This window comes from Kwoniella mangroviensis (assembly GCF_000507465.2).
Source record: "Kwoniella mangroviensis CBS 8507 chromosome 1 map unlocalized Ctg01, whole genome shotgun sequence".
Classification (NCBI taxonomy): domain Eukaryota; kingdom Fungi; phylum Basidiomycota; class Tremellomycetes; order Tremellales; family Cryptococcaceae; genus Kwoniella; species Kwoniella mangrovensis.
Genome location: NW_027062533.1, coordinates 11,034,487 through 11,054,321, shown reverse-complemented (window position 1 = coordinate 11,054,321; position 19,835 = coordinate 11,034,487). Strand labels below are relative to the sequence as shown.

General features: G+C 44.3%; 9 protein-coding genes across 9 annotated transcripts; 5 read left to right on the top strand and 4 right to left on the bottom strand.

The window, feature by feature from the left end:
• Window positions 1–27: 27 nt before the first annotated feature.
• Window positions 28–1,989, bottom strand: I203_104200 (uncharacterized protein; the record flags this gene model as incomplete). The annotated part of the gene is made up of 6 exons (XM_019144207.1): window positions 28–903; window positions 976–1,188; window positions 1,262–1,366; window positions 1,437–1,615; window positions 1,704–1,845; window positions 1,942–1,989. The coding sequence occupies 6 exons, from the start codon at window positions 1,987–1,989 to the stop codon at window positions 28–30; spliced, it is 1,563 nt and encodes a 520-aa protein (XP_019007256.1).
• A 1,306-nt stretch (window positions 1,990–3,295) lies between these two features.
• I203_104199 (uncharacterized protein) lies at window positions 3,296–4,255 on the bottom strand (the record flags this gene model as incomplete). The annotated part of the gene is made up of 1 exon (XM_019144208.1): window positions 3,296–4,255. One exon carries the CDS (start codon window positions 4,253–4,255, stop codon window positions 3,296–3,298), a length of 960 nt encoding a protein of 319 aa, XP_019007257.1.
• Window positions 4,256–4,802: 547 nt separating this feature from the next.
• Window positions 4,803–6,064, top strand: I203_104198 (uncharacterized protein; the record flags this gene model as incomplete). The annotated part of the gene is made up of 2 exons (XM_065517485.1): window positions 4,803–5,928; window positions 6,015–6,064. 2 exons carry the CDS (start codon window positions 4,803–4,805, stop codon window positions 6,062–6,064), a joined length of 1,176 nt encoding a protein of 391 aa, XP_065374303.1.
• Window positions 6,065–6,214: 150 nt separating this feature from the next.
• I203_104197 (uncharacterized protein) lies at window positions 6,215–7,291 on the top strand (the record flags this gene model as incomplete). Its single annotated transcript, XM_065517484.1, has 1 exon — window positions 6,215–7,291. One exon carries the CDS (start codon window positions 6,215–6,217, stop codon window positions 7,289–7,291), a length of 1,077 nt encoding a protein of 358 aa, XP_065374302.1.
• Window positions 7,292–8,425: 1,134 nt separating this feature from the next.
• On the top strand, window positions 8,426–9,314 carry I203_104196 (uncharacterized protein; the record flags this gene model as incomplete). The annotated part of the gene is made up of 5 exons (XM_019144210.1): window positions 8,426–8,544; window positions 8,661–8,756; window positions 8,823–8,903; window positions 9,135–9,182; window positions 9,251–9,314. The coding sequence occupies 5 exons, from the start codon at window positions 8,426–8,428 to the stop codon at window positions 9,312–9,314; spliced, it is 408 nt and encodes a 135-aa protein (XP_019007259.1).
• Window positions 9,315–9,759: 445 nt separating this feature from the next.
• Window positions 9,760–11,822, bottom strand: I203_104195 (uncharacterized protein; the record flags this gene model as incomplete). The annotated part of the gene is made up of 6 exons (XM_019144211.1): window positions 9,760–10,011; window positions 10,130–10,189; window positions 10,254–10,369; window positions 10,450–10,477; window positions 10,545–10,860; window positions 11,014–11,822. The coding sequence occupies 6 exons, from the start codon at window positions 11,820–11,822 to the stop codon at window positions 9,760–9,762; spliced, it is 1,581 nt and encodes a 526-aa protein (XP_019007260.1).
• Window positions 11,823–12,286: 464 nt separating this feature from the next.
• Window positions 12,287–13,611, top strand: I203_104194 (uncharacterized protein; the record flags this gene model as incomplete). The annotated part of the gene is made up of 7 exons (XM_019144212.1): window positions 12,287–12,373; window positions 12,455–12,575; window positions 12,658–12,721; window positions 12,781–12,912; window positions 13,049–13,267; window positions 13,356–13,466; window positions 13,536–13,611. The coding sequence occupies 7 exons, from the start codon at window positions 12,287–12,289 to the stop codon at window positions 13,609–13,611; spliced, it is 810 nt and encodes a 269-aa protein (XP_019007261.1).
• Window positions 13,612–15,077: 1,466 nt separating this feature from the next.
• I203_104193 (uncharacterized protein) lies at window positions 15,078–17,460 on the bottom strand (the record flags this gene model as incomplete). The annotated part of the gene is made up of 8 exons (XM_019144214.1): window positions 15,078–15,494; window positions 15,599–15,929; window positions 15,997–16,117; window positions 16,237–16,525; window positions 16,598–16,671; window positions 16,728–16,858; window positions 16,995–17,186; window positions 17,267–17,460. 8 exons carry the CDS (start codon window positions 17,458–17,460, stop codon window positions 15,078–15,080), a joined length of 1,749 nt encoding a protein of 582 aa, XP_019007263.1.
• A 332-nt stretch (window positions 17,461–17,792) lies between these two features.
• On the top strand, window positions 17,793–19,832 carry I203_104192 (uncharacterized protein; the record flags this gene model as incomplete). Its single annotated transcript, XM_065517483.1, has 6 exons — window positions 17,793–18,421; window positions 18,504–18,607; window positions 18,668–18,745; window positions 18,839–19,235; window positions 19,299–19,366; window positions 19,465–19,832. The coding sequence occupies 6 exons, from the start codon at window positions 17,793–17,795 to the stop codon at window positions 19,830–19,832; spliced, it is 1,644 nt and encodes a 547-aa protein (XP_065374301.1).
• Between the last annotated feature and the right edge of the window lie 3 nt (window positions 19,833–19,835).

The following is a 19,835-nucleotide window of genomic DNA, read 5'->3' as shown; positions in this document are numbered from 1 at the left end:
AGCACAACTCCATCAGAGTGGTCTCATCTAATCTAATTTCTTGATATCCTCAATCACATCATCCAATCTTTCCAGATCCTCATCCACTCCTAAACCCAAGTCCTTGAACGTCTTTCTCAAAATCTCCAAACATTGTACAATTTCACCCGATCTTATTCTTCTATTTCCTTTCTCCAGGGATTTTTTAAAAACTACACCAGTATGATTATCTATATAATTGTTGATAGTCTTGACGGCACCTATCGATCGGATGAGAGATATTCTAATTTCCGAAGAAGGAGGTTCACCCTGGTGTTGAAGGGTGGTATCTAAAGTACTTAATGTATCTACTAATGTCGGTAGGATCTGCTGAGTTTCGAGAGGCTCGTCGGTAGGACGAGGTGGGTTAGGACGTTGTCGGAGGAGGGTTATGGCGAATGGGCGGAGGGAAAGTTGGAGTGACGTGAGTATGATTCTGGATGGTCCGTTGAAAGTCGATGTCGATCCTGGTGTACGGTTGGCTGGTGCCGGTGTCGATGTTGATGTCGAACATGATGTTGGACTGGAGGGTCTTGAGGTCGGTCGTTTAGTCGGAGATACTGAAGAACGTGAATTCATCGATATCGATTTCGAGCTGGATTTGGAACTTGAGGAATGTCGATCCATCGGTATGGAATTTGGCGAAGTCGGTTGTCGATTCTGCTGAAATGGCGAGGGCGAGGGGGCTTGAGTTGGTGTCGGCAAGGGGAGATGGGAGTTGGGATTCCATATGGATGGTATCGGAGTAGTCGATAAGGATAGGGATGCTGGTTGATATGATGAAAGTGGAGGAGAGGAAGTAGGTTGAGGGAGTAGGTAAGGATAACGCCGTGATTCTTCTTCAGGTGTGGTACCATCCAACCGATGATCAGAGATATTATCATGCTATATACCAGAACATTTTCTCAATCAGCATGACATTAACGGTTGTTTGTATGGGTAAACCGCTGTTCTCACCAAATCATGATCCATATCCATGTCCATATCCATATCATCGTCAAATACTCTTACTCCATCCCCATTTTGTTGTTCATAAGAGGGTTCATCGTATATACTCAGACGATTGACTTCGTTCCATAATGATTCTGGGAAAATCTCATCTATCGATTTGAAGAATTTGGTTAGAGTCATATTTTGTGCTCCTAGCGTTGCTACATCATTTGATTCTGCCTATGAACAAAAATTATACGTCAACTCGACTTCTTTTATCTCTGCATTTCCACCTTAATTCCAGAATACTTACCTTCACACTTAGGTTCTTGTCGTTAGTCCACAGTGTAACTTTCGCACCGTGATTCGCGAAATGAAGACAACAATCTAGTATCTGGTCATCATTCTGGCCATGATCCTATCGAGTAAAATCCAATCCAATCAGCCAAATGCAAGGAAGGAGACTTCTCGAGCATGAATTCACACACCTTGATCTTAGTATCCCACTGTTCTTTCAGACTTTGACATCTCAAAGCTCCTATACCCGTCATACGTCTAGTTCGATGTACCTCCAATAGCCAGGTATTGGCAGCTTGGACGATTCGACCAAGTGTTATAGGTGAGTTGGGCTCGGGAGGTGCCCGAGAGGTTTTGAGGGTATCTAATTCTGTATTTTGGGCAGATTACATGTCAGCTACATGGTATTCGCGGAGTTCGTCTGGGCAGAGAGGCTCATGAGTGGTGATCGGACATACCATGTATCACAACGGATGGTAATAAGAATATAACCGGACTCGGTCTGAGCCCTAGGAGAAGAGTGTGTATAGTCCGTATCAGATTCAGATGACATATGAAGACGTTGGTGTCGACCGCAAGGTAATGAACCGGTATGTTGGACTAAACAGCAACGAAGGTTCAGCTACAAAGCTCAATTCACATGGTCACTTGAAGCATTCCGATGTCACATTCATGTTGCCGGAGATTCACACTCACAGCATGCTCAGGCTCCCATATCATCTCTTCCTCATGTCGAATTATCATATCGTCTTGATTGCTCATATCAACGATATCTTACTCATGAATATGAATATTGAGAAAGGACGATCTCGACATGCCGGGACTCCAGTCAAAGATTCTCATTCGGTTTCCCTTTTCTCTTCGGTTTTCAGTTCATACAGCAAATTCAAGAAAGCACAATCAGTCAAGTCGAACAAAAATCAACGGGATGATATGAAACGACATGATATTGTTGTAAAATCCAAAACATCAAAGATGCTCGCTCGGACCTGATTTATGTGTTAGATTCCGACGGAAATAATGGAAGATCCTAACGTCGATTTTTCGCGGGTGGCACTTGCAGAACTCCATGTGGCACACCACACAAGAACCTCTTTCAAAGCCTTTCTAGGCCAAAATCGCCCTTCCTTCACTTCCAAAAAGGATTTTCGGACTCGGTCAGGTACTGTGGATTGATCAAAAACAAAAAGAAATTAAGCTTCGACGTTGGCATGATTCGAACATGCGAGCCTGACGGCACGGGTTTCCAGACGTTTCGAGTTCTAGACCCGCCGAATAACCACTATCGCACAACGCCTGTTGTGATGAAAGCGAAAGCTTTGCTCAAGTATCAGCACTAAGATCTGTTGAGCCCATGGGAATCGTGTTCGAGCTTTGGTGTTATCGACGAGATTGTTGATCTCTACGTATCACCTTGAGAAACGAGCTGAGATGAGACCGTCTGAGCGTGATAGACTGACTTAACAATACCGGATACCCTGCTACTATACATCAGTGCTTGCTTGGAATTATGGTAAGAAGTCCGTGTATCATTGATATTGAGCGATAGGGCGTGTTGGACGATTGAGAAACAGTCATGAATTGCTCGTTGCATGTAAGCCCTGCATTGTTCATCTCATCATTCACATCGATACAGTTCATCGTTCTACTTTTTGGATTGCGTCTAACATGTATAGATTGAAGAAACCAGACGGATCTGTACAATGTTTCATGTGTCGAGTTTACAGTATACTACAATCATCTGAATCAATGTTACAGCTGTTGTACAGAAGATGGTTTAGCGTGTTAAGCGATCTAAGACTCCACACAGTATGAGCGAAACATCCATCTTAATCTGAGAAAGTATCTCACCTCCGCAAACCTCACAAGGAGGTTCATCCTCTTCTTCCTCATCAGTTTCCGTATAACTCAAAACATCCATTAAGGCTCTTGCCCTCTCCTTCAAGCTCAGTGTCTTCTCTTTCTCCTGCCCAAATCCATTCTGATCTCCGGTATCTGGTTCATCCATACTACCCGATCTTTCGAGCTCGCACTTTCTCAGTGTCTCTGCCTACCATTCATCCTTCGGTAACTCATCAATCAGCGGTCCGACCTCTTCCAACGACTCTTTGATCATTTCGCTCGTTTCCACTTTAGTCCCATCTCCACTGACTATCCTCCACCTACCACATTTCCCATCTCTAAGGCTTTCGCTAGCTTTGATAATTGTATACGCACAGACTTTCAATACCCTATCCCTCAGTTGATTTTCGGGTAGGGCAAGTGACATCCTAACTGACCATCTGCCAGCAGGAGGTAAGAAACCCTTATTCGCTCCGTGAATCGTTACACTTTCCAATCTATCTTTGTTCAGCGAATCAATGATTTCTTGTACGTTGTAATCGTCATGTAACCATTTGATACAAATATCTTTAGGTTGTTGACAGACTAACGTGATGAATTCTCCCCTGAAATCAATCCTGATAGGTCTCCTGTATGTACCACGAAAACAGATCGACTCTACGTTGGGTAATAGCGAGAGACCTTGTAGGAAGCTTCGAACGTGGGTAGAGCTGTATATCGTATCGAGGGATAGATCCTCTTTTGAGATGATAGTGATATGTCGAACCAAGGTGAGCAGATATCGAGATCGCATAACGTCACTCAGCTTGATTAATGATTTACCTTGATTGATACCGATTGTAGGTATGGGTTCTGTATATTCAGACGATTGATAATGACTCGAAAGCACAAATCGACCATCTGCTGGGTTGACTTGAATAAATTGTCGGAAGAGCCGGACGAAGCAGAGTGGAGAGAGGTGTATGTTGCGATGGAGATAGGGCGCGGCGAGATGATATAGGGTACTGGATAGTTGCTGGACTTTACATAATGCTTTGTAGTGTCCTTGGAGCTCGAGAATTGAGAGAATGTATCGGTTAATCTCAACAGGGATGATATCGCCCTTGGAAGTAGCGAAAAGGAGAGAGTGGTTTGATTGTGGAATTTGAGGCGGATCGAGCCTGGTCATGGCGGGGTGAGAAGCTTCGATATGTGTTGGCTATGACCAGCTTATATGGATGTGCATGAGCGAGAGACAAGTGACGATGTGTACCATCTGAGCGACACGCTTGGTGTCAGGATGTCAAGTACGTACTCGTGGGATCTGTCCGAGCACACGCTGGGGAACAAGGTTATTCGAGTAAGACTACGAGCAGTGCTCGAAGGTGGAGGTTATATCCCGTTCCATCGACCTGAAACACCACTGTACATGCGTTACGTTAGTGGAGTATCCTCTTTAGGCTTATCTGAAACCCCATACTCGACGGTCAACATGGCAAATACACCGACGGATAGAGGCGTGTTTTGTGCGTGCGTGTGTGCACGGTCATCAGTATGAATGCTTTTTGACCTCACAGGTCATGATGTGTACACTCCGTATGGAGACTTGCAGCCTTGAAATTACGACGACAGCAATCCTCGCGATTAGTCACTTCGATGACCATTTCTACTGCTTTCTGCACATTTTCGGCGACGGAACTGGCATATAACGAAGTAACAATTTCTGACATATCAACATGCTCGTACCCAGCTTCGCTGCCCCCTCATTTACTGCTCAATACGGTCAGCATCTTCCCCCTGAGATCACTTCAAGCATCATCTTTACCCTCTACCACGACAAGGCTTTCGGAGCCCTAGCAAAGCTTCAAAGAACATGCAAGGCATTCTACGGTATCTTCACGCCGCTCATATATCGCCATATACACCTGGACCGACAAACCCTCCATGGTCTCATGTGTCAATTTTTGGTGAAAGACGCGGACAGTGAAGAATGGTGGGTTCCTCAAGATTGGTACAAAAAAGAGAACATGGCTCCCACTGTTGATCCTTTGGATCTGGATATGATGGATGTACCATTCCAAGTCAGGATGAGATCTTTACTAGCCTTGGTGGAAAGTATCACAGTTCCACATTCTGTCAACAGCATTACACAAGATCCGTTCACCAACAAGATTCATGCAATAGCGAGTAGCGTCTGGTCATCAACGAATCAAAGACTGTTTCCTAACCTCAAATACCTATGCCTGCAGGGGACCCCCTTCCAACCAATTGCTGTTGGGCCTGTATCGATCTTCTTAGGATCGGCCAGTGAGCCCACACACCTCTGCTTACATTATCCTGAGGCATGTACCAATATTCCCAGCTTGTTGTGCCAGAAGGATAACACTGTCACCAACTTGACGATACACAACTCTTGCGGTGTGGAATTACCCATTCTTTCTCAAGTAGATTTAACGATGATATACATGTCCATAACATGTGATCCTTCTTGCGAAAAATCCCGAGATCGGAATGGACTATGTTCAGGGCATTCGGCTGAATACAAAGCTCGACAATTATTCTCTGCGGGTATCAAGCAAGCTACATTGAGTAATAGGGATGCCAAAACATGGAAGATAGGTATGGTGGCTGAAACCCCTTCCAAGGCTGCAGAGGAGCTACAGAAGATCCGAATGGAATTCAAAAGACTAGTAGTCGAGTCTTGCGGGAACCTGGACGCAGTAAGCAGCAGGAACAAAGATGTGGAACTGAAGAAGGGAACACGTGCCTACATTCGACAATGCGCCAAGCAATTTGTCGATAACCTCAGGTGGTTGACTCCAGATGAGTTGAAGCATGAACCTGATTGTGAGATCTGCGGAGGTGAGTGGAATCATATCATGTATCAGTCGGTTGCCGGTGAGTTGCTGAGATTCAGCAGAGTCTTTTGTATTGACGCTTCGGTCAAGCTACGCTCAACGATGCACACAGACCTCATCCCTCAGGGAAATCTGTGTAACAGGTCCCTCCGTTCACCATTGCCTGAATTCACATCACCAATCACCAATCACGCTGCAACATCTTTGATTCACTCTTCAATCATGTATACAACGAACAATATGGTGTGCATTCGATACATTCTCCTCTATACCACCTCGTAATCATCACCATGCGGATCCCTATCGATATCTTTCACCACATCTGCTCGATCCTACAAACCGACAACTCTATGACAGCACTTATCAATCTCCAATCATGTTCCAAACAATCCTATCGTATCGTTACTCACTATCTCTACCAGAACTTCCATCTGACCGCTCGCGCTCTTCATCACTTTGTTCGACAGATATTCGATACTTCACTCGGTCTACAACCACCACTTCTGCCGAAGGATTACAATCATTCCGATTATATGGGCTCTCTCATCGATCTTGATACCTGTAGAGTACCTACTCAAGATGTATCTCCTTCAAGGTGGATCAGAAGTCTGTTCACTCATATCAAGCGAATTTCCCTTACTTTCGATAAAGGCCAAATCGATCCGGTCGTACACCATTGTTTATCGCATTTGACAAGTTTCGCTCGAAGCGTTCATCTCCACACGAATGACTTCCTGTTCCCCAATCTTACTTCAGTATCTCTCTCCCCGGCAAGTCCAAATGGTACAATCCCTGTATATCCGTTATCGTTATTCCTCCGCGAAGCTTGTCAGCCATCTCATCTGCATATTGAACGACCTCATCGTGATCCTGGTTTAGGCCATTTCGTCCTGTTGATTAAAGGAAGCGTACAATCTGCCAAATTACTAGATGTGAATATACACTACTTACCATCAGCAGGATCGGTTAGGTTGAAAATCCGGTACCTCAAAGCGAAATGTGGTAATATGTGTTCTTCGCCAGATCATCAATTTCAAGTTGGATTTCCGTTCACTTGTAGATTCGCTACGTACCTACAAAGAGGGAAAAAATTGTTCAATGCCTGTATATCCTCTAAGGTGGGGTTAGACGATTGGAAAGAATGGAATATCGTACACGGTGATGAGGGAGAGTGTGAAGAGGGTATAAGCAGGATGGTCGATCACTTGAAACACCTCGTGGAAGAGATATCGGATTGGGTGTACGAGGGGTTTAATGATGATGATGATATCTATTGGGAGGGCGTGAGTGATGATGAGAGGGAGGAGTTTCTCAAAAGAGGAAGGAAGTTCGTGGAAACTTTGAAAGTCATCAATGAGAACCGGTAAAGGGTAGATTGCGTGTGCATATTAGCTCGAATGAATGTAGGGCATTGGTTAGATCGGGTGGAGATGTACTCAAACGTATGGATTGTATACAATCAAGCTAGATTCTAGAGATGAATCTACCCGTATCCCACCTTACAGTACTAACAAACCTGCATCAGAGAAACGTAGTAATCTCATATTGTAATCTCATTCATACTGAACTTCAGGCAATTCCGAATACTGCCTTCTCCTCAGGAATCTCCTCACATCAAGCGATGTTCTTCCTGGCCCTTCTTCTTGCCGGCCGCACCAACCTCGATGGTCATACTAAGAAGTATCGGCTCAGTCATATCCCTGCTTCACCCCACCGAGTTGACCGGAAAGAAGGTCAACCAACTCATAACGTGGATCCTTTGATCGAAGCCCTACTCCAAGCAACGTACATATGCAACCTCACTTGCAGCGGAGACCAACCTCCCGATCACCACCTAGAACAGCTCGTCTCCAGCTCTGGATGCGATCGATGGCATGCTTCTCACAATTGCCCTGATGAGCGTACTGCGTTGTGTTCGTGGCATGAAGCTGTTCATCGCGAGTATATCCAAAATCTGTATAAATTACAGTATAAATGCCACTATTGTACAGTTGATAACTCTTACAGTACTGTACATGGGCCTCGAAAACCCATCTTTTGTGGTCCTTCGAATGAGGAGTTGAGAAGGCACATCGCAATATATCGGTATAATATCGGGTGTAACCGTATCTATACTCATGCTAAACCCATCGTTCTAAGCAAGAAGAATCCCTGCCGAGATCCGATGCGATGCGATGTACGATACTCATAGGTGATGTACTTGACTTGGCTCGATATTCCGAATAATCTTCCAAGAGATATTCGTCTTCATCATGATTAGAAGACATCAGTTGCTTCTGGCCGTAGGTCCGTAAGGAGAAGGTCCACTTACATCGGATATCGGGATAAGAGATTAGATGAGATGCGATGTGAGTTGGTATGTTGTATAAAAGATATAAATACCCCTTCTCCTTGTCTTCGAGATATACTTGCAGTCTCACTTTCACTCATACACTATTTCATTTTCACTTGACATTCACTCACTGATAACCTCACTCAACGTATAAATAATCATTCACATGATGTTGACCAAATCGTTGTTACTTATCGTACTTACATTCCTCGGTATCGTTACCTGTTTACCTGTAAACGATGACTCAACTGGCGTGGTAGGTCCAGATGGGAAAAGATGTTTAGGACAGTAAGTTCAATTAAATCTTCATATCAAAGTATCCTTTACATTCGCTTTTATCTTCAGCGTGTGATGAGTTCTTCAATGAATAAACACTAATATACATATTACTCGTATTGTATTAGATGTTATCCAGGTAAAAGGGACGAGACCGAACCAGCCATTGCTCAAACTTTCGTAGCGTCTGAGATTGGTCCAGATGGTAAGAGATGTCTGGGACAGTGAGTACACTGTACATTCTCATCCTACACGGCTTGATTTGACCAATTTCCCTGGGTTGAATTTAGATGTTATCCTGGTAAGAGGGAAGTGCCACCTGTTGTGCCAGCTGGCGAGATCGGACCGGATGGTAAAAGATGTTTGGGACAGTGAGTCTTCAAAAACACCACATCCGGACTTTTTTTTACTCTGATAGGTTTCGAAACTTGAGAGGTTGATCGGATATTGGTGCAGATGTCAGTCCACTAAGAGGGAGGAGAAAAGATGTATCGGGCAACAGTAAGGTCATTGGGGATCCAATCGAATCCCCACTCATCATCCTGTCAATCAAGCTTGTTACAGTAGACTTGCACTGATGATCTGTTATCTTGATATTGTAGATGTTCTCCCATGAAACGAGTGGAAGAAGAAAGAAGATGTGTTGGACAGTAAGTGCAATAAAATATAATGAAATACAAGCTTAATGATCGTATTTTTCTGATTGTTTATATAATAGATGTGCTCCACCAAAGAGGGACGACGAACCCATCCTCCCCAAGAGATGTATTGGTCAACAGTAGGTCCATCCTGAGTACTTCATGGCCTCATTATTACGAGCTGATCAGTTGGGTCGATCATCTTTTTCGGACAGATGCTCCCCCTTTTGATTTAGTGTCGGACAATCAGCAACCGATTTCGCCGATACGCCAATACGCCAAATACGCCAACTTTTTCTATGTTTGATTTCGATGTATCGAAGAATGATATCGATTCTGTTCAGGAGAAATGAAGTTTCGGATTTATTTTTGTCTGTAGATATTTTGTCTTTTTCACACGAAGATTCCATCCGAGTCAAACAATCTATAATCCCATCTTGATGTATATCAACTTACATCCTCCTCATGTAGTCCATGTGAATATGATGCATCGAGCAATGTATGATGTGTGATGTAAAATGAATATGAGTTGTGATGGTTTTGATGATTAGTGTATCTAAAGTTGATATTCAATTTCCCTCTAATTTGTCTATACCAATCTCGTTTCCTGTACTTCCGATCTGCCCTCTCTGCTAAACGACGACGATGACGATGATGACGATGTCGTTGAGGTCGAAGTAGAAGCCAATAACCCCACAGGCGGTATCTTCTCCCTAACTTCTTTCAGGGTTTCTTCCAATTTCTCAATCTCCTCTGTATAATTCCTGACTCGCGAATTGGTATGTTCGTCGATAAACTCGCGGAATTTATGTACGAGTTCAGGCCCTTCTCTTATTAAAGCCTATGTCATCATCATCGAAGTCATGGAGGTCACATCAGCTAACTTGTATACATGGCACATAGACATAGCTTGTATGCTTAATGTGAGAAAGAACGAGATAAGGATATACCATACTCACAATGACAACTTCGACTGTGATAAGGAGGATAATGATGATTTCCATTCTGTGTCCTGATGACTATACGATGGTGATTTGGAATCAGCTTATCGACCTTCAACGTAACTCAGATCAGCTGACTTACTTCAGTCAATAAAGCACGCAGGGTACTCTGTACTTCTTGAGCATAATCTAACTTCTTGTTAAAGGCATCTATACGTTCTTTGATCTCGAATTCTGATGCTATCGAATCGAAGTATGCTAAATCACCGGAAACAGCGAAGAGGCAACATAAGCTAAGACGTCCATGACCTAAAAGGGGACGGTGAGAAGAAGCTTACACTCTAATTCAGGTTCACTCCAGTAAAACTGCACGATCAACATGTCAGCTATATCTCCTTAGTGTAAGATGTGTAACACAGGAACGATAGCTCACCTCTGGCGTATCGTCTAATCCTCCTCCACTCGTATTGACATTCATCCTAAGCGTCATCAGTTCACCCATCTTCCTGATCACCTCTTTCCTGTCTAGAGGCTGACGACCCGTCTTCTGTAATGCTCGAGGTAAGATCGAGACTGCTGCTATGTGATTATCCAGTCGATCTTCCAGTACGGATAGAGCCGATGAACGTGATAATGAGAGCGATAAGGTGTATCTAGCCAGTAATGACGCTAGTGAGGGGGAAGGTGAAAATGTCGATAGGGATGGAGGTCGACCGAGGAGGATCAGATTTCCCAGGATGTGCGTTTTGCTACATCACGACAAAATCTATGTTAGCAGGATGTGCATGACAAATGACAAAAGAACAAGAATGGTCATCGTGTCTCCAATCAGATATGATATTCTGATGTCGCTATTTTCCATGACAAGCTGAAGGATTATCAATTCAGGTTTGATAGCTCACGCAGTAGGATCGACCACGAAATCCACTTCCTCCACCTCATATTCATTCGCATCATATTTACCCACTTCGACCTTCCAACCTTTCTTCCTTATTATCTCCCTTAAGAAAGATCTACCTTCTTCTTCGGTCAAACCCCAAGTTACGAAACTTCCATTGTTAAATATCCAAATTTCTCCTTTTTCTCCATACCCAAAACCCATCTCCCCTCTTTTGCCGTTGGTTGTATCTCTTGATAGATAATCATCATGATGATTATCTTCATTTTCTACCCATTCGACTTCTGGGCTTTTATTCAAGTTGATCGGTGACAACGGTGTAGTACTTTGACGGATTATTTTCTCTAAGCCTGATCTCCCTTTCCAAGGAGATATAACGAATGCTCTGTCCCTATCACCTTCTGGAACTTCATCCCATCTTATTCCCATTGATCGTAACACCCCACTTAGTGTCATAAGATCATATCGCTCTGCAGTGGTATGTGCTATACACTGTAAGACCGGTCCACGAGTATTGGAAGCGGCATTTCGTAAAGGTTGAGAAGCTGCCTCCAATCGTCTTTTAGGAGGTTTATGCGATAATGGCAATTTGGGATTAGCGCTCTTGTTACCGTTGTTGCTGTTGATATTCTGACGAGAGCCAGGAATAGATGATGAAGCGTATCGAGCGGTCCTGATAACATTGAGAGGTAGATTGAGTAAAGGTAGAGCACGACGAGCGGGTAGTAGGGGACGTTGGCATTCTGCACATATGGGTCGGAGGCTTGAGGGACCAGGTTGGTGAATAAGCGTTCGGAGAGAACGTGGTAACATGGCACGAAGAATCGATCTGATCGCAAGGTAGTGTCTGGGTGGTAGTGGAGAGGTCCTTCTGCTATTCGCTGATTCTGTTGACTCGTATTGATGAGTATTGAGCTGATATATTGATGCAGAAATAGATGAAAGATGATGAAGACTGAGTGAGATTCACAAATGACATTCCTACCGAACTACGAGGTTAATCTTCAAATTCAGTGATGGAACATTGATTCGCTTAACCCGACGGAAGGAAATGCTGATATCAAGAACATGTGGACCATGACGTGGACATGTTATAGATCTCAACTACCACCGGTTATCTCACTCAGCCGACCCACTCTCTCTCTCTGTGACTCTGTGTGTTATTCCATCTCACCTGGTTTCCTCCCTCAAGCTCTTCTCTCATGGCTATACCACACCAAGTCGAAACAGATCGACTCTCACATCGAGACATACCACCAGTCAATCACGCTGCCGACATGTCAAACCTCGCTGCTCAAGTGATACTGCACCCCAAGCTCAGCCAGAGTCTAGCTGTCTTAGCTACTACCGTCGGTCGAGATAAGGTATGTTTCATTCTCAGCCCAATCGCGTCCTCGACGACCCCACGCTAATCCATCCCCTTTTTTTGTTTCTTTTGGTCATAGGCCTATCGACTGATTCAGTACCTATCGAGACTCATAGCATGGTCATTACTCCGTAGGGGCAATGTCGAAGCTGCAGCAAGATGGGAGGGGTTGAAGAATGGTCTGGCAACTGGTAGGAAGGGTGAGTCATTTAAGCCGGTTTGACAGCGAATATCACCATCTCCAAAGAAATGTTATACTGATATTGGTGACTCGCCTGATAGTAATGAGATTATTCAGACCGGCGGAATTCCTACAATCAGCTATGAACCTCGCCCAAAAACCCATGTAGGTTTTTCTCAGGATCCGTCGACTTAAGGCGATCAACTGATGGAATGTTATTGTAGTACCAATCTTAGAGGACCTGCTCAGATTGCTCAACTCGCTCAAATAGGCCGACAAGTAGGATACGCAGGGTTCTTTACGAATGATATGATAGTTTGGTTGGGTCAAGTCAGGTTCTTCAAACTTGATAAAGTGTGAGTTGTTAACTTCACTAATAGTTCCATGGAATGGGGAGGTATGCGTAGAACCCGGTTAAAGTATCGAGCACCTGATGAAACGTATCTTCAAGAGGACCAATTGAATACTGACATCTTATTTTCCAATCTTCAGCCAACTAGAAAGATTCCAAAGATTGACCTTCAAATTCTGGTTATCCGGTATCATCTTTTCGTTAATCTCCTCATCCGCATCAATCGTCAAACTGCGAGGTGACTCTAGGCGATTCGCATTGAGCGCTGAGATCTCAAGGAGGGAATCTAGCGAGAAAGGACCTGACGAGAGGACGAGAGAGGAGAGTGAGAGGAGGGAAAGAGGTAGAGCATTATTGGCGTACGTACAGCTGATCCACAAGTGTTGTAGATCTGTGGAGCTTTAAGCTGACAATACGATATGCCCGTTCGTGCGATTCATATAACAGACAAAGACAGACTCTTTTGTCTCAACTTATCAGCGACTCATGTGATATTTGGATACCTGCCACTGGACTGGGATATACCAATGTCAATGATGGTGTACTAGGCGCTTTGGGGTGAGTCAGCTTGCAGGGTAATATTGGACCAGGATGAATAGCTGATCGAAAATCATCCACGTGATATAGTACGATCACCTCTTATATGTCTCTGCAGACTCAATGGAGGAAACATGCTGCTGCGGGATTGAGGAAGAGCATCTAATGAGAGAAGGGATTATTTCGGTTGATGATCAGTTCCATCTGTGAAACTGGGGAATGATCATTACTACTGGTGTTGCTTGAGTTGTCGAGTTGTGTAGTACTTCATATTGTATATGCAACAGATATATGTTGAATTTTGCTACTGCACGACTTGCACTTCACCTCGGTTTATAGGGACGTATTTGAACTCTGCGTGTTGTGATTTGCATGGATGTATGTGGTTTGCAGTGAAATCAGTAATAGGACAAAGCAATGCCACTACTCCCAACAGCTGGATGTCATCCTCACGAGATCTCTTCGGACGTCACTCATTGATGTTGCTCTTGACCATGAATCACTTCATCAATTCAATTAACATCATACATATCGCAAACCGTTAGCAATCTATCCTTCTGGACCGAGGACAGGTCTCCTCCCTTTTCTCATAAAAGCAAGTGCAGAGGATCCACCACCACGATCTTCCATCTCGTTTCCGAGACCTTCCTTCCATAACTTGTCTAAAGAAATTCCCATTTATCCCGTCCATTTCCCACGACCTAGATATTCTTTCAACCTTCATAAAATCACTATAATAAGCAAACAAGATGCTAGGTCTAGGTAGAGTAGGCCACTGGATGTTCGACTTGATTGCTATATCAACGATTATAGCTGGTGTAAAGAAGAATACAGGGTATGGGTAAGTACGATTTTGATGTCTGACTGTAAAAACATATCTATCTTTTGGCATCCATATAAATGAACAGAGCTGACCTGGATCACTTTGTTCATTTTATATCTCTTCGTACAAATGTACAAATGATCATCCGACCCATTCCCTGCCATGCCTCGCCTCGCTTTCATTTCGGACGATCCCACAGCTTCCACCTGGGCATGATTCAGGATACAGCTATCCGTTCCTTCCTCGACCAGTATTTCCAACTGGGTGAAACTGTATTTGGGATCATTAGTGGTTATGTGGTGAATTCGAGGTATTTCAAAAGACAGGTTGAGTAGTTGGGATGACAAAGAGGTTACGGATAGGAGGGTTTGGCAGGCGATTGGGAATTGCTAAAATGGTAGAACGGTAGATACGGCGATGGTCCTGGTTGAACAGGGCTGTAGGATGATAGGGGATCCTTGGCATAGGATAAGGCTGGGCTCGATTCAGGATGGTTGGTTTCTTTGTATATATTGATGTCCTACAGACTTGCTTGCTTCGTTGTATGTAACTGTAAACTTCATATCCCTTCATACATCGAGGGATTCTTATTCCCTTTTCTTGCTTTATCCTCAATGCACATCGGATATTCGACCTTCGGATCAGTGAAACTTCCAAATACATCTTTCATTTGAGCAAGATCAGATACTATAAGATGGGATACATGTCATATATCAAATTGATAATATCTCGGACCTTCATGTGATAACTGATACAAGTATAAAACACCCATATAAATCACTCATCACGTTTATTTTGTGATTCCTTCATTAAGTATGCAATCCAAACTCTCTACCAAACTCTCTCCAATCTTCATCCCCTCTCCTACTTCTCCTTTCCCTCCCCACATCCATCTCAGTTTCTTCCCCTTCATCCTCGACCTCCGCTTGATTCCCATTCCCTGCTCTCTCAGTTCCACTTCCACCTGCGGACAAAGCTATACCCGTCCCTGTAGCTGAACCTCTCCTACTACCACTTCCTCTCCTTCTCAGATTCCTTTCCGATCCACTACTTCCGCTACTTCCTCCACTACCTACTACACCCTGTCCCCTATCCCTCAATCTCGTTGGGGTGACGGTCTCTGCCGAGTCTGAAGTGGAGGGTGAGGTGGACGAGGTGGAGATCGTGCGCGTCATGAGGGTAGGGCCGAATGACGACGAAGATGAAGATGCAAAGGCGGTCTCGGACTGTGGTCGTGCGCATAACAGGATCAATCGACCAATCAGCATATACCTTTCGACGGATGAGAATTCCTTTTGCCTTCTATGAGTTAAAGATATTAATCACTCACCCCACCAACAGTCGTTCCTCTTCCCGCACTCGAACCCTTCTTTATTTCCATCCCACCTCCAAGGGAAGATTGTATCTCTTCCCATTCCTTCTTCCTTCTCTCCCCCTCCCGTCTTTCATCTTTATCTTTAGCATCAAATGGCCCTTTGGCATCTCCTGAACCATCCGTCAAGGTTTTATTATACTTATCCTTTTTTCCTTTGTTATTGCTACTGCCGTGACGCAAGAAAGTGATGATGGTGAAAGCCAAGATAGAGGATGAGAATGTGAGAGATAACGATAAAGGAGGTAAGAGTAAAAGGGGTGGCAATGGATGAGACGAGAGGATCCACCTAAATCACAAACGCGATCAGCTGTATTACTAAACCTTATGAGAGAATCAGGACGGTGGTGGCTCACCTTATACCAGTCGGTCGAGGGATGAGTCTGATCAATACCCATCCAGTGGTTTTCACTTCTCGTGAAGGCGGTTTACATTTCTCATCCCCGTCTTGCCTCTCATCAAAGAGATCTTCTCGACCTGGTACACACAGAATATAACCAAATCATCAGCTCACTTGTTCTTTGCTATGAATGAATCACGAAGGCAGCGGCTTATCTTGCACGCAGGTGACAGCACACGTAGACACTCAGACTCACCTATACTGACGAACCCCGAACCTATCACCATCTCTGTGTTCTTTCCCGGTTTCAATATAACACCTTCCATCAGATCTTTCTTGAGAGGCACGACATCCTTACCCCTCTCTCTACTTGAGAAACCACCCTTGGCTCTTCTTTCTCTGATCTTACGTGTTGGTACGGAATAACCCAACAGTCTGGAAGGACAGAATGATCGGAAAGGGTATGGAAGTATACATGGGATATAAGATGTGGGGAGGGTAGGGATGGACAAGAAGGTTGACGAGATTGGTGGAGGGGGTAATGACTATACAATGCAAATCGTACACTCAGCATTCGAGATCGATTGCCAAAGCATGATGGAAGCTATTGTACGTACAGGTTGAGCAGCAGTGACGAGGGTTCGGTCAGGTTGGTCTAATGCTCTCAATTCGAGAGACAGCATAAAATTTCCTAAAATTAGTTGAGATAAGCTTGAGATACATCTGGTCGCATGGAAAGAAACTTACCCATCTCATCGGTAGTACCTTTGGTAGGTCTGACCAACTCCAATTCCACTTGCACATCGTATCGCAAGTCCTGCTCAATCTTTTCAAGTGGGAAGTATACGGTGGTATGAGGTGGTCTATGTGCCTTTGATCTGATATTAGGATATGAGATATCAGCATATGAACAAGAATCACAATTATAGTACGGTTGAGCGATAGATTATAGACATCTTATCTTTATGAGGTAGACAAATAAGATATCGCGGTAGTGTCTGAAGATATACTTACCCATAAAATAACCAACCCTCAACTTCGATATTCCCACCAATCTTCCAAGACCAGAAGAACGCTCCTACAGCCAATACAGAGAATATGCTCGATGCGACCAGCAGGAATCCTAATAACAATAATTTGAGGATCACCGAGATTGTTAAAGGGGAAGTGATAGCATGATGGATCAACCTCATGGGAATGACGATTCTAAATATTTCCAAACAAGACATCAGCTATCTGCCTTCTCTAAAGTGCACTTCATGGTCAAAATAGTGGATGATACGTACGGAGCAGCTATAAATACCCCTAAACCCCTCATGAAATCTTTGAAGTCATCCAAGTTGATAGGAGGTTCAGCCGGAGGATGTAACCTTGCCATCTCGCGGTGGAATTGGATCCTACGACTGATAGCTGCTCGTCTCCTTGCCATCTCCTCTTCGGGAGGATCAAGCGGGTGAGGTGGGGGATGTACCGGTGGCATCTCTGTCTCTGATGCAATGCCGTTGTATGATATTATCTTCGATGAGAGTTGAGCAGGAAGGAACAGTAAACAGGCATGTACGAGGAGGTAGTATGAGTTGAATTTGGCAATTGATTCCGTCGACGTGCCTGAGGGATGTTGTGATGACGAAAGAGCGTGTTCTGATGGTGCCAAGAAGGTGCAAGGTGTATCTTGAGATGGTAATGACATATATCTCGAACGACAGGTATCCACAGATTAGTACAGATCCATACAGATTGATATACTCCTTCTCTTCTTAGCATTGATCTTCATCCTCTGTCCTACCACACCTACTACATCTTTCACCCACAATGTCCTCTCATCCAATCGTCTCGATAATACCCCCACCTCGCTCCTTACCAAAAGACCATCACGGCCCTTTCCAATCATCCAAGCAGAAGTCCAAGAGCAAGACCAAATCACCCATCGAAGAGGATGACGAGGATGGATGTCATAATCCAACTTATCATAAGCCCAAATACTTTAAGAACCCCTGGCCATCTTATCGGACTGCCTCCTTGCACGATGCATACCTAGCATATCAATTGGGAGCAGCCGTAGCCCTTCCACCACATCAGACGCCAGGCTCGTCAAAATTAGGATTGACAGATCAAGAACCATACGATGAAGATGGAAATGACGACCCGAGAGAGGAAGACGGAAGCTTGAGAGCAGAGACTGATTCGATGACACCCAAAAGGCTTTATATCCGACCTGATTTTTCGGAAGTGAAGGAAGATGATGAATTCGATGATTGGCGTGAACCCCCTGTCAGAACTGTTGAGCCCACTTGGTTATCTTCCTCAGCAGCGGAAGAAGGAGGAGAGGATAGAAGGGAGAAGGTGACTTGGTTGGGTCATGCGGGTGTATTGATAAGGGTTCCGTTCAAAGATCGAATTGGTTATGCTGGAGTAATCTTTGATCCTATCTTCTCGTACAGGTGAGTCGAGACTACCTTCATTGACCGTAATCATGATTTTTCAGGAACATTCAGGCTTATCACCTCCTTTTTTTGGTTACAGATGCTCTCCAACTCAGTATGTCGGTCCGGCAAGATATCAAGATCCACCATGTAAAGTATCGGAGTTACCTGATATCCATATATGCTGCATATCTCATGATCACTGTGAGTCGATATGACCTATTTTAGAGATGTTGAAGCTGAAATGAAGCGAGTGCATCGTAGATGATCATTTGGACTATTATACCATCATGGATCTATGGAAATATCACCAGACGACCATTCATTTCCTGGTACCACTCGGTGAGTTTTGGGTTACGGAAAGATGCCTTGAACTCCTTCTGAGACCACCTTCCTCGAGCTCACAAGCACAAGGGCCTTTCTCATATCATATAGGTCTCAGACAATGGTTCATCTCCTCCGGTATCCCTTCAACCCGAATAACAGAGCTAGACTGGTGGCATGAAACAATCATCTCATTCCCTCCCCTTACTAATCCAGATGAATCCTTCGAATCGTATAAAGACGATAAACTACCTGATTCGTCTTCCACTTATCCACCTTCCGAGCCCGCAGCGAGAGTCTCAAGTGAGACCACGCTTGACGAACCCAGTTCGTTGAATCTGAAATTCGCATTTACACCTGCACAACATCGTTCAGGCAGGGGGTTGTTGGATCATATGACTACTCTCTGGGGATCGTGGTGTTTTGGCGTGGTCGAGGATGAAGACAGATCAAAGGTCAATGAGAGGGGGATGAGGGACTGGAAAGGTTTCAAGGTGTTTTTCGGGGGGTGAGCTATCTTTCCAGCTTTGAAAGACAACTGGATAGCTGATTGCGAAATGCACTATTGTAGCGATACGGGATATAGATATGCGACTGCACTTGAGGGGGATGATGATGCTATCTGTCCTGCTTTTGAGGGTGAGTGAAATATACTGTAGCATCTGAACTTAATGTCCTCTTAATTAAGTGAAACACTTATGCAACATAACATGCTGAGTGACACATGTATTTTGCAGAAATCGCTTCTTACTATTCTCCATTCACCCTATCTCTTCTCCCACTCTCCACAGGCTCTTCCCTCCCTTTCCTTCGAACGGTCCTCTCCCTCTCACTAGATCAATATACCTTGACATCATCCTTACACTGTTCACCTTTAGATTCATTAGAGATACATCGGATAATCCAATCAGAAAGATCATTAGGTATACATTGGGGGACGTTCTGCGATTTGGACGAAGCGAGGGGAACGAGGGTTGATTTCGGAAGATGTAGGCGGAAGTTAGGCGTCTCAGGGGATTGGGATGACGAAGGGGTTGAGGAGAGGAAGGGAAGGTTCGTAGTGGGAGATATAGGGGAGATATTCGTTCTGCCCAAGAAGGATTAGGGT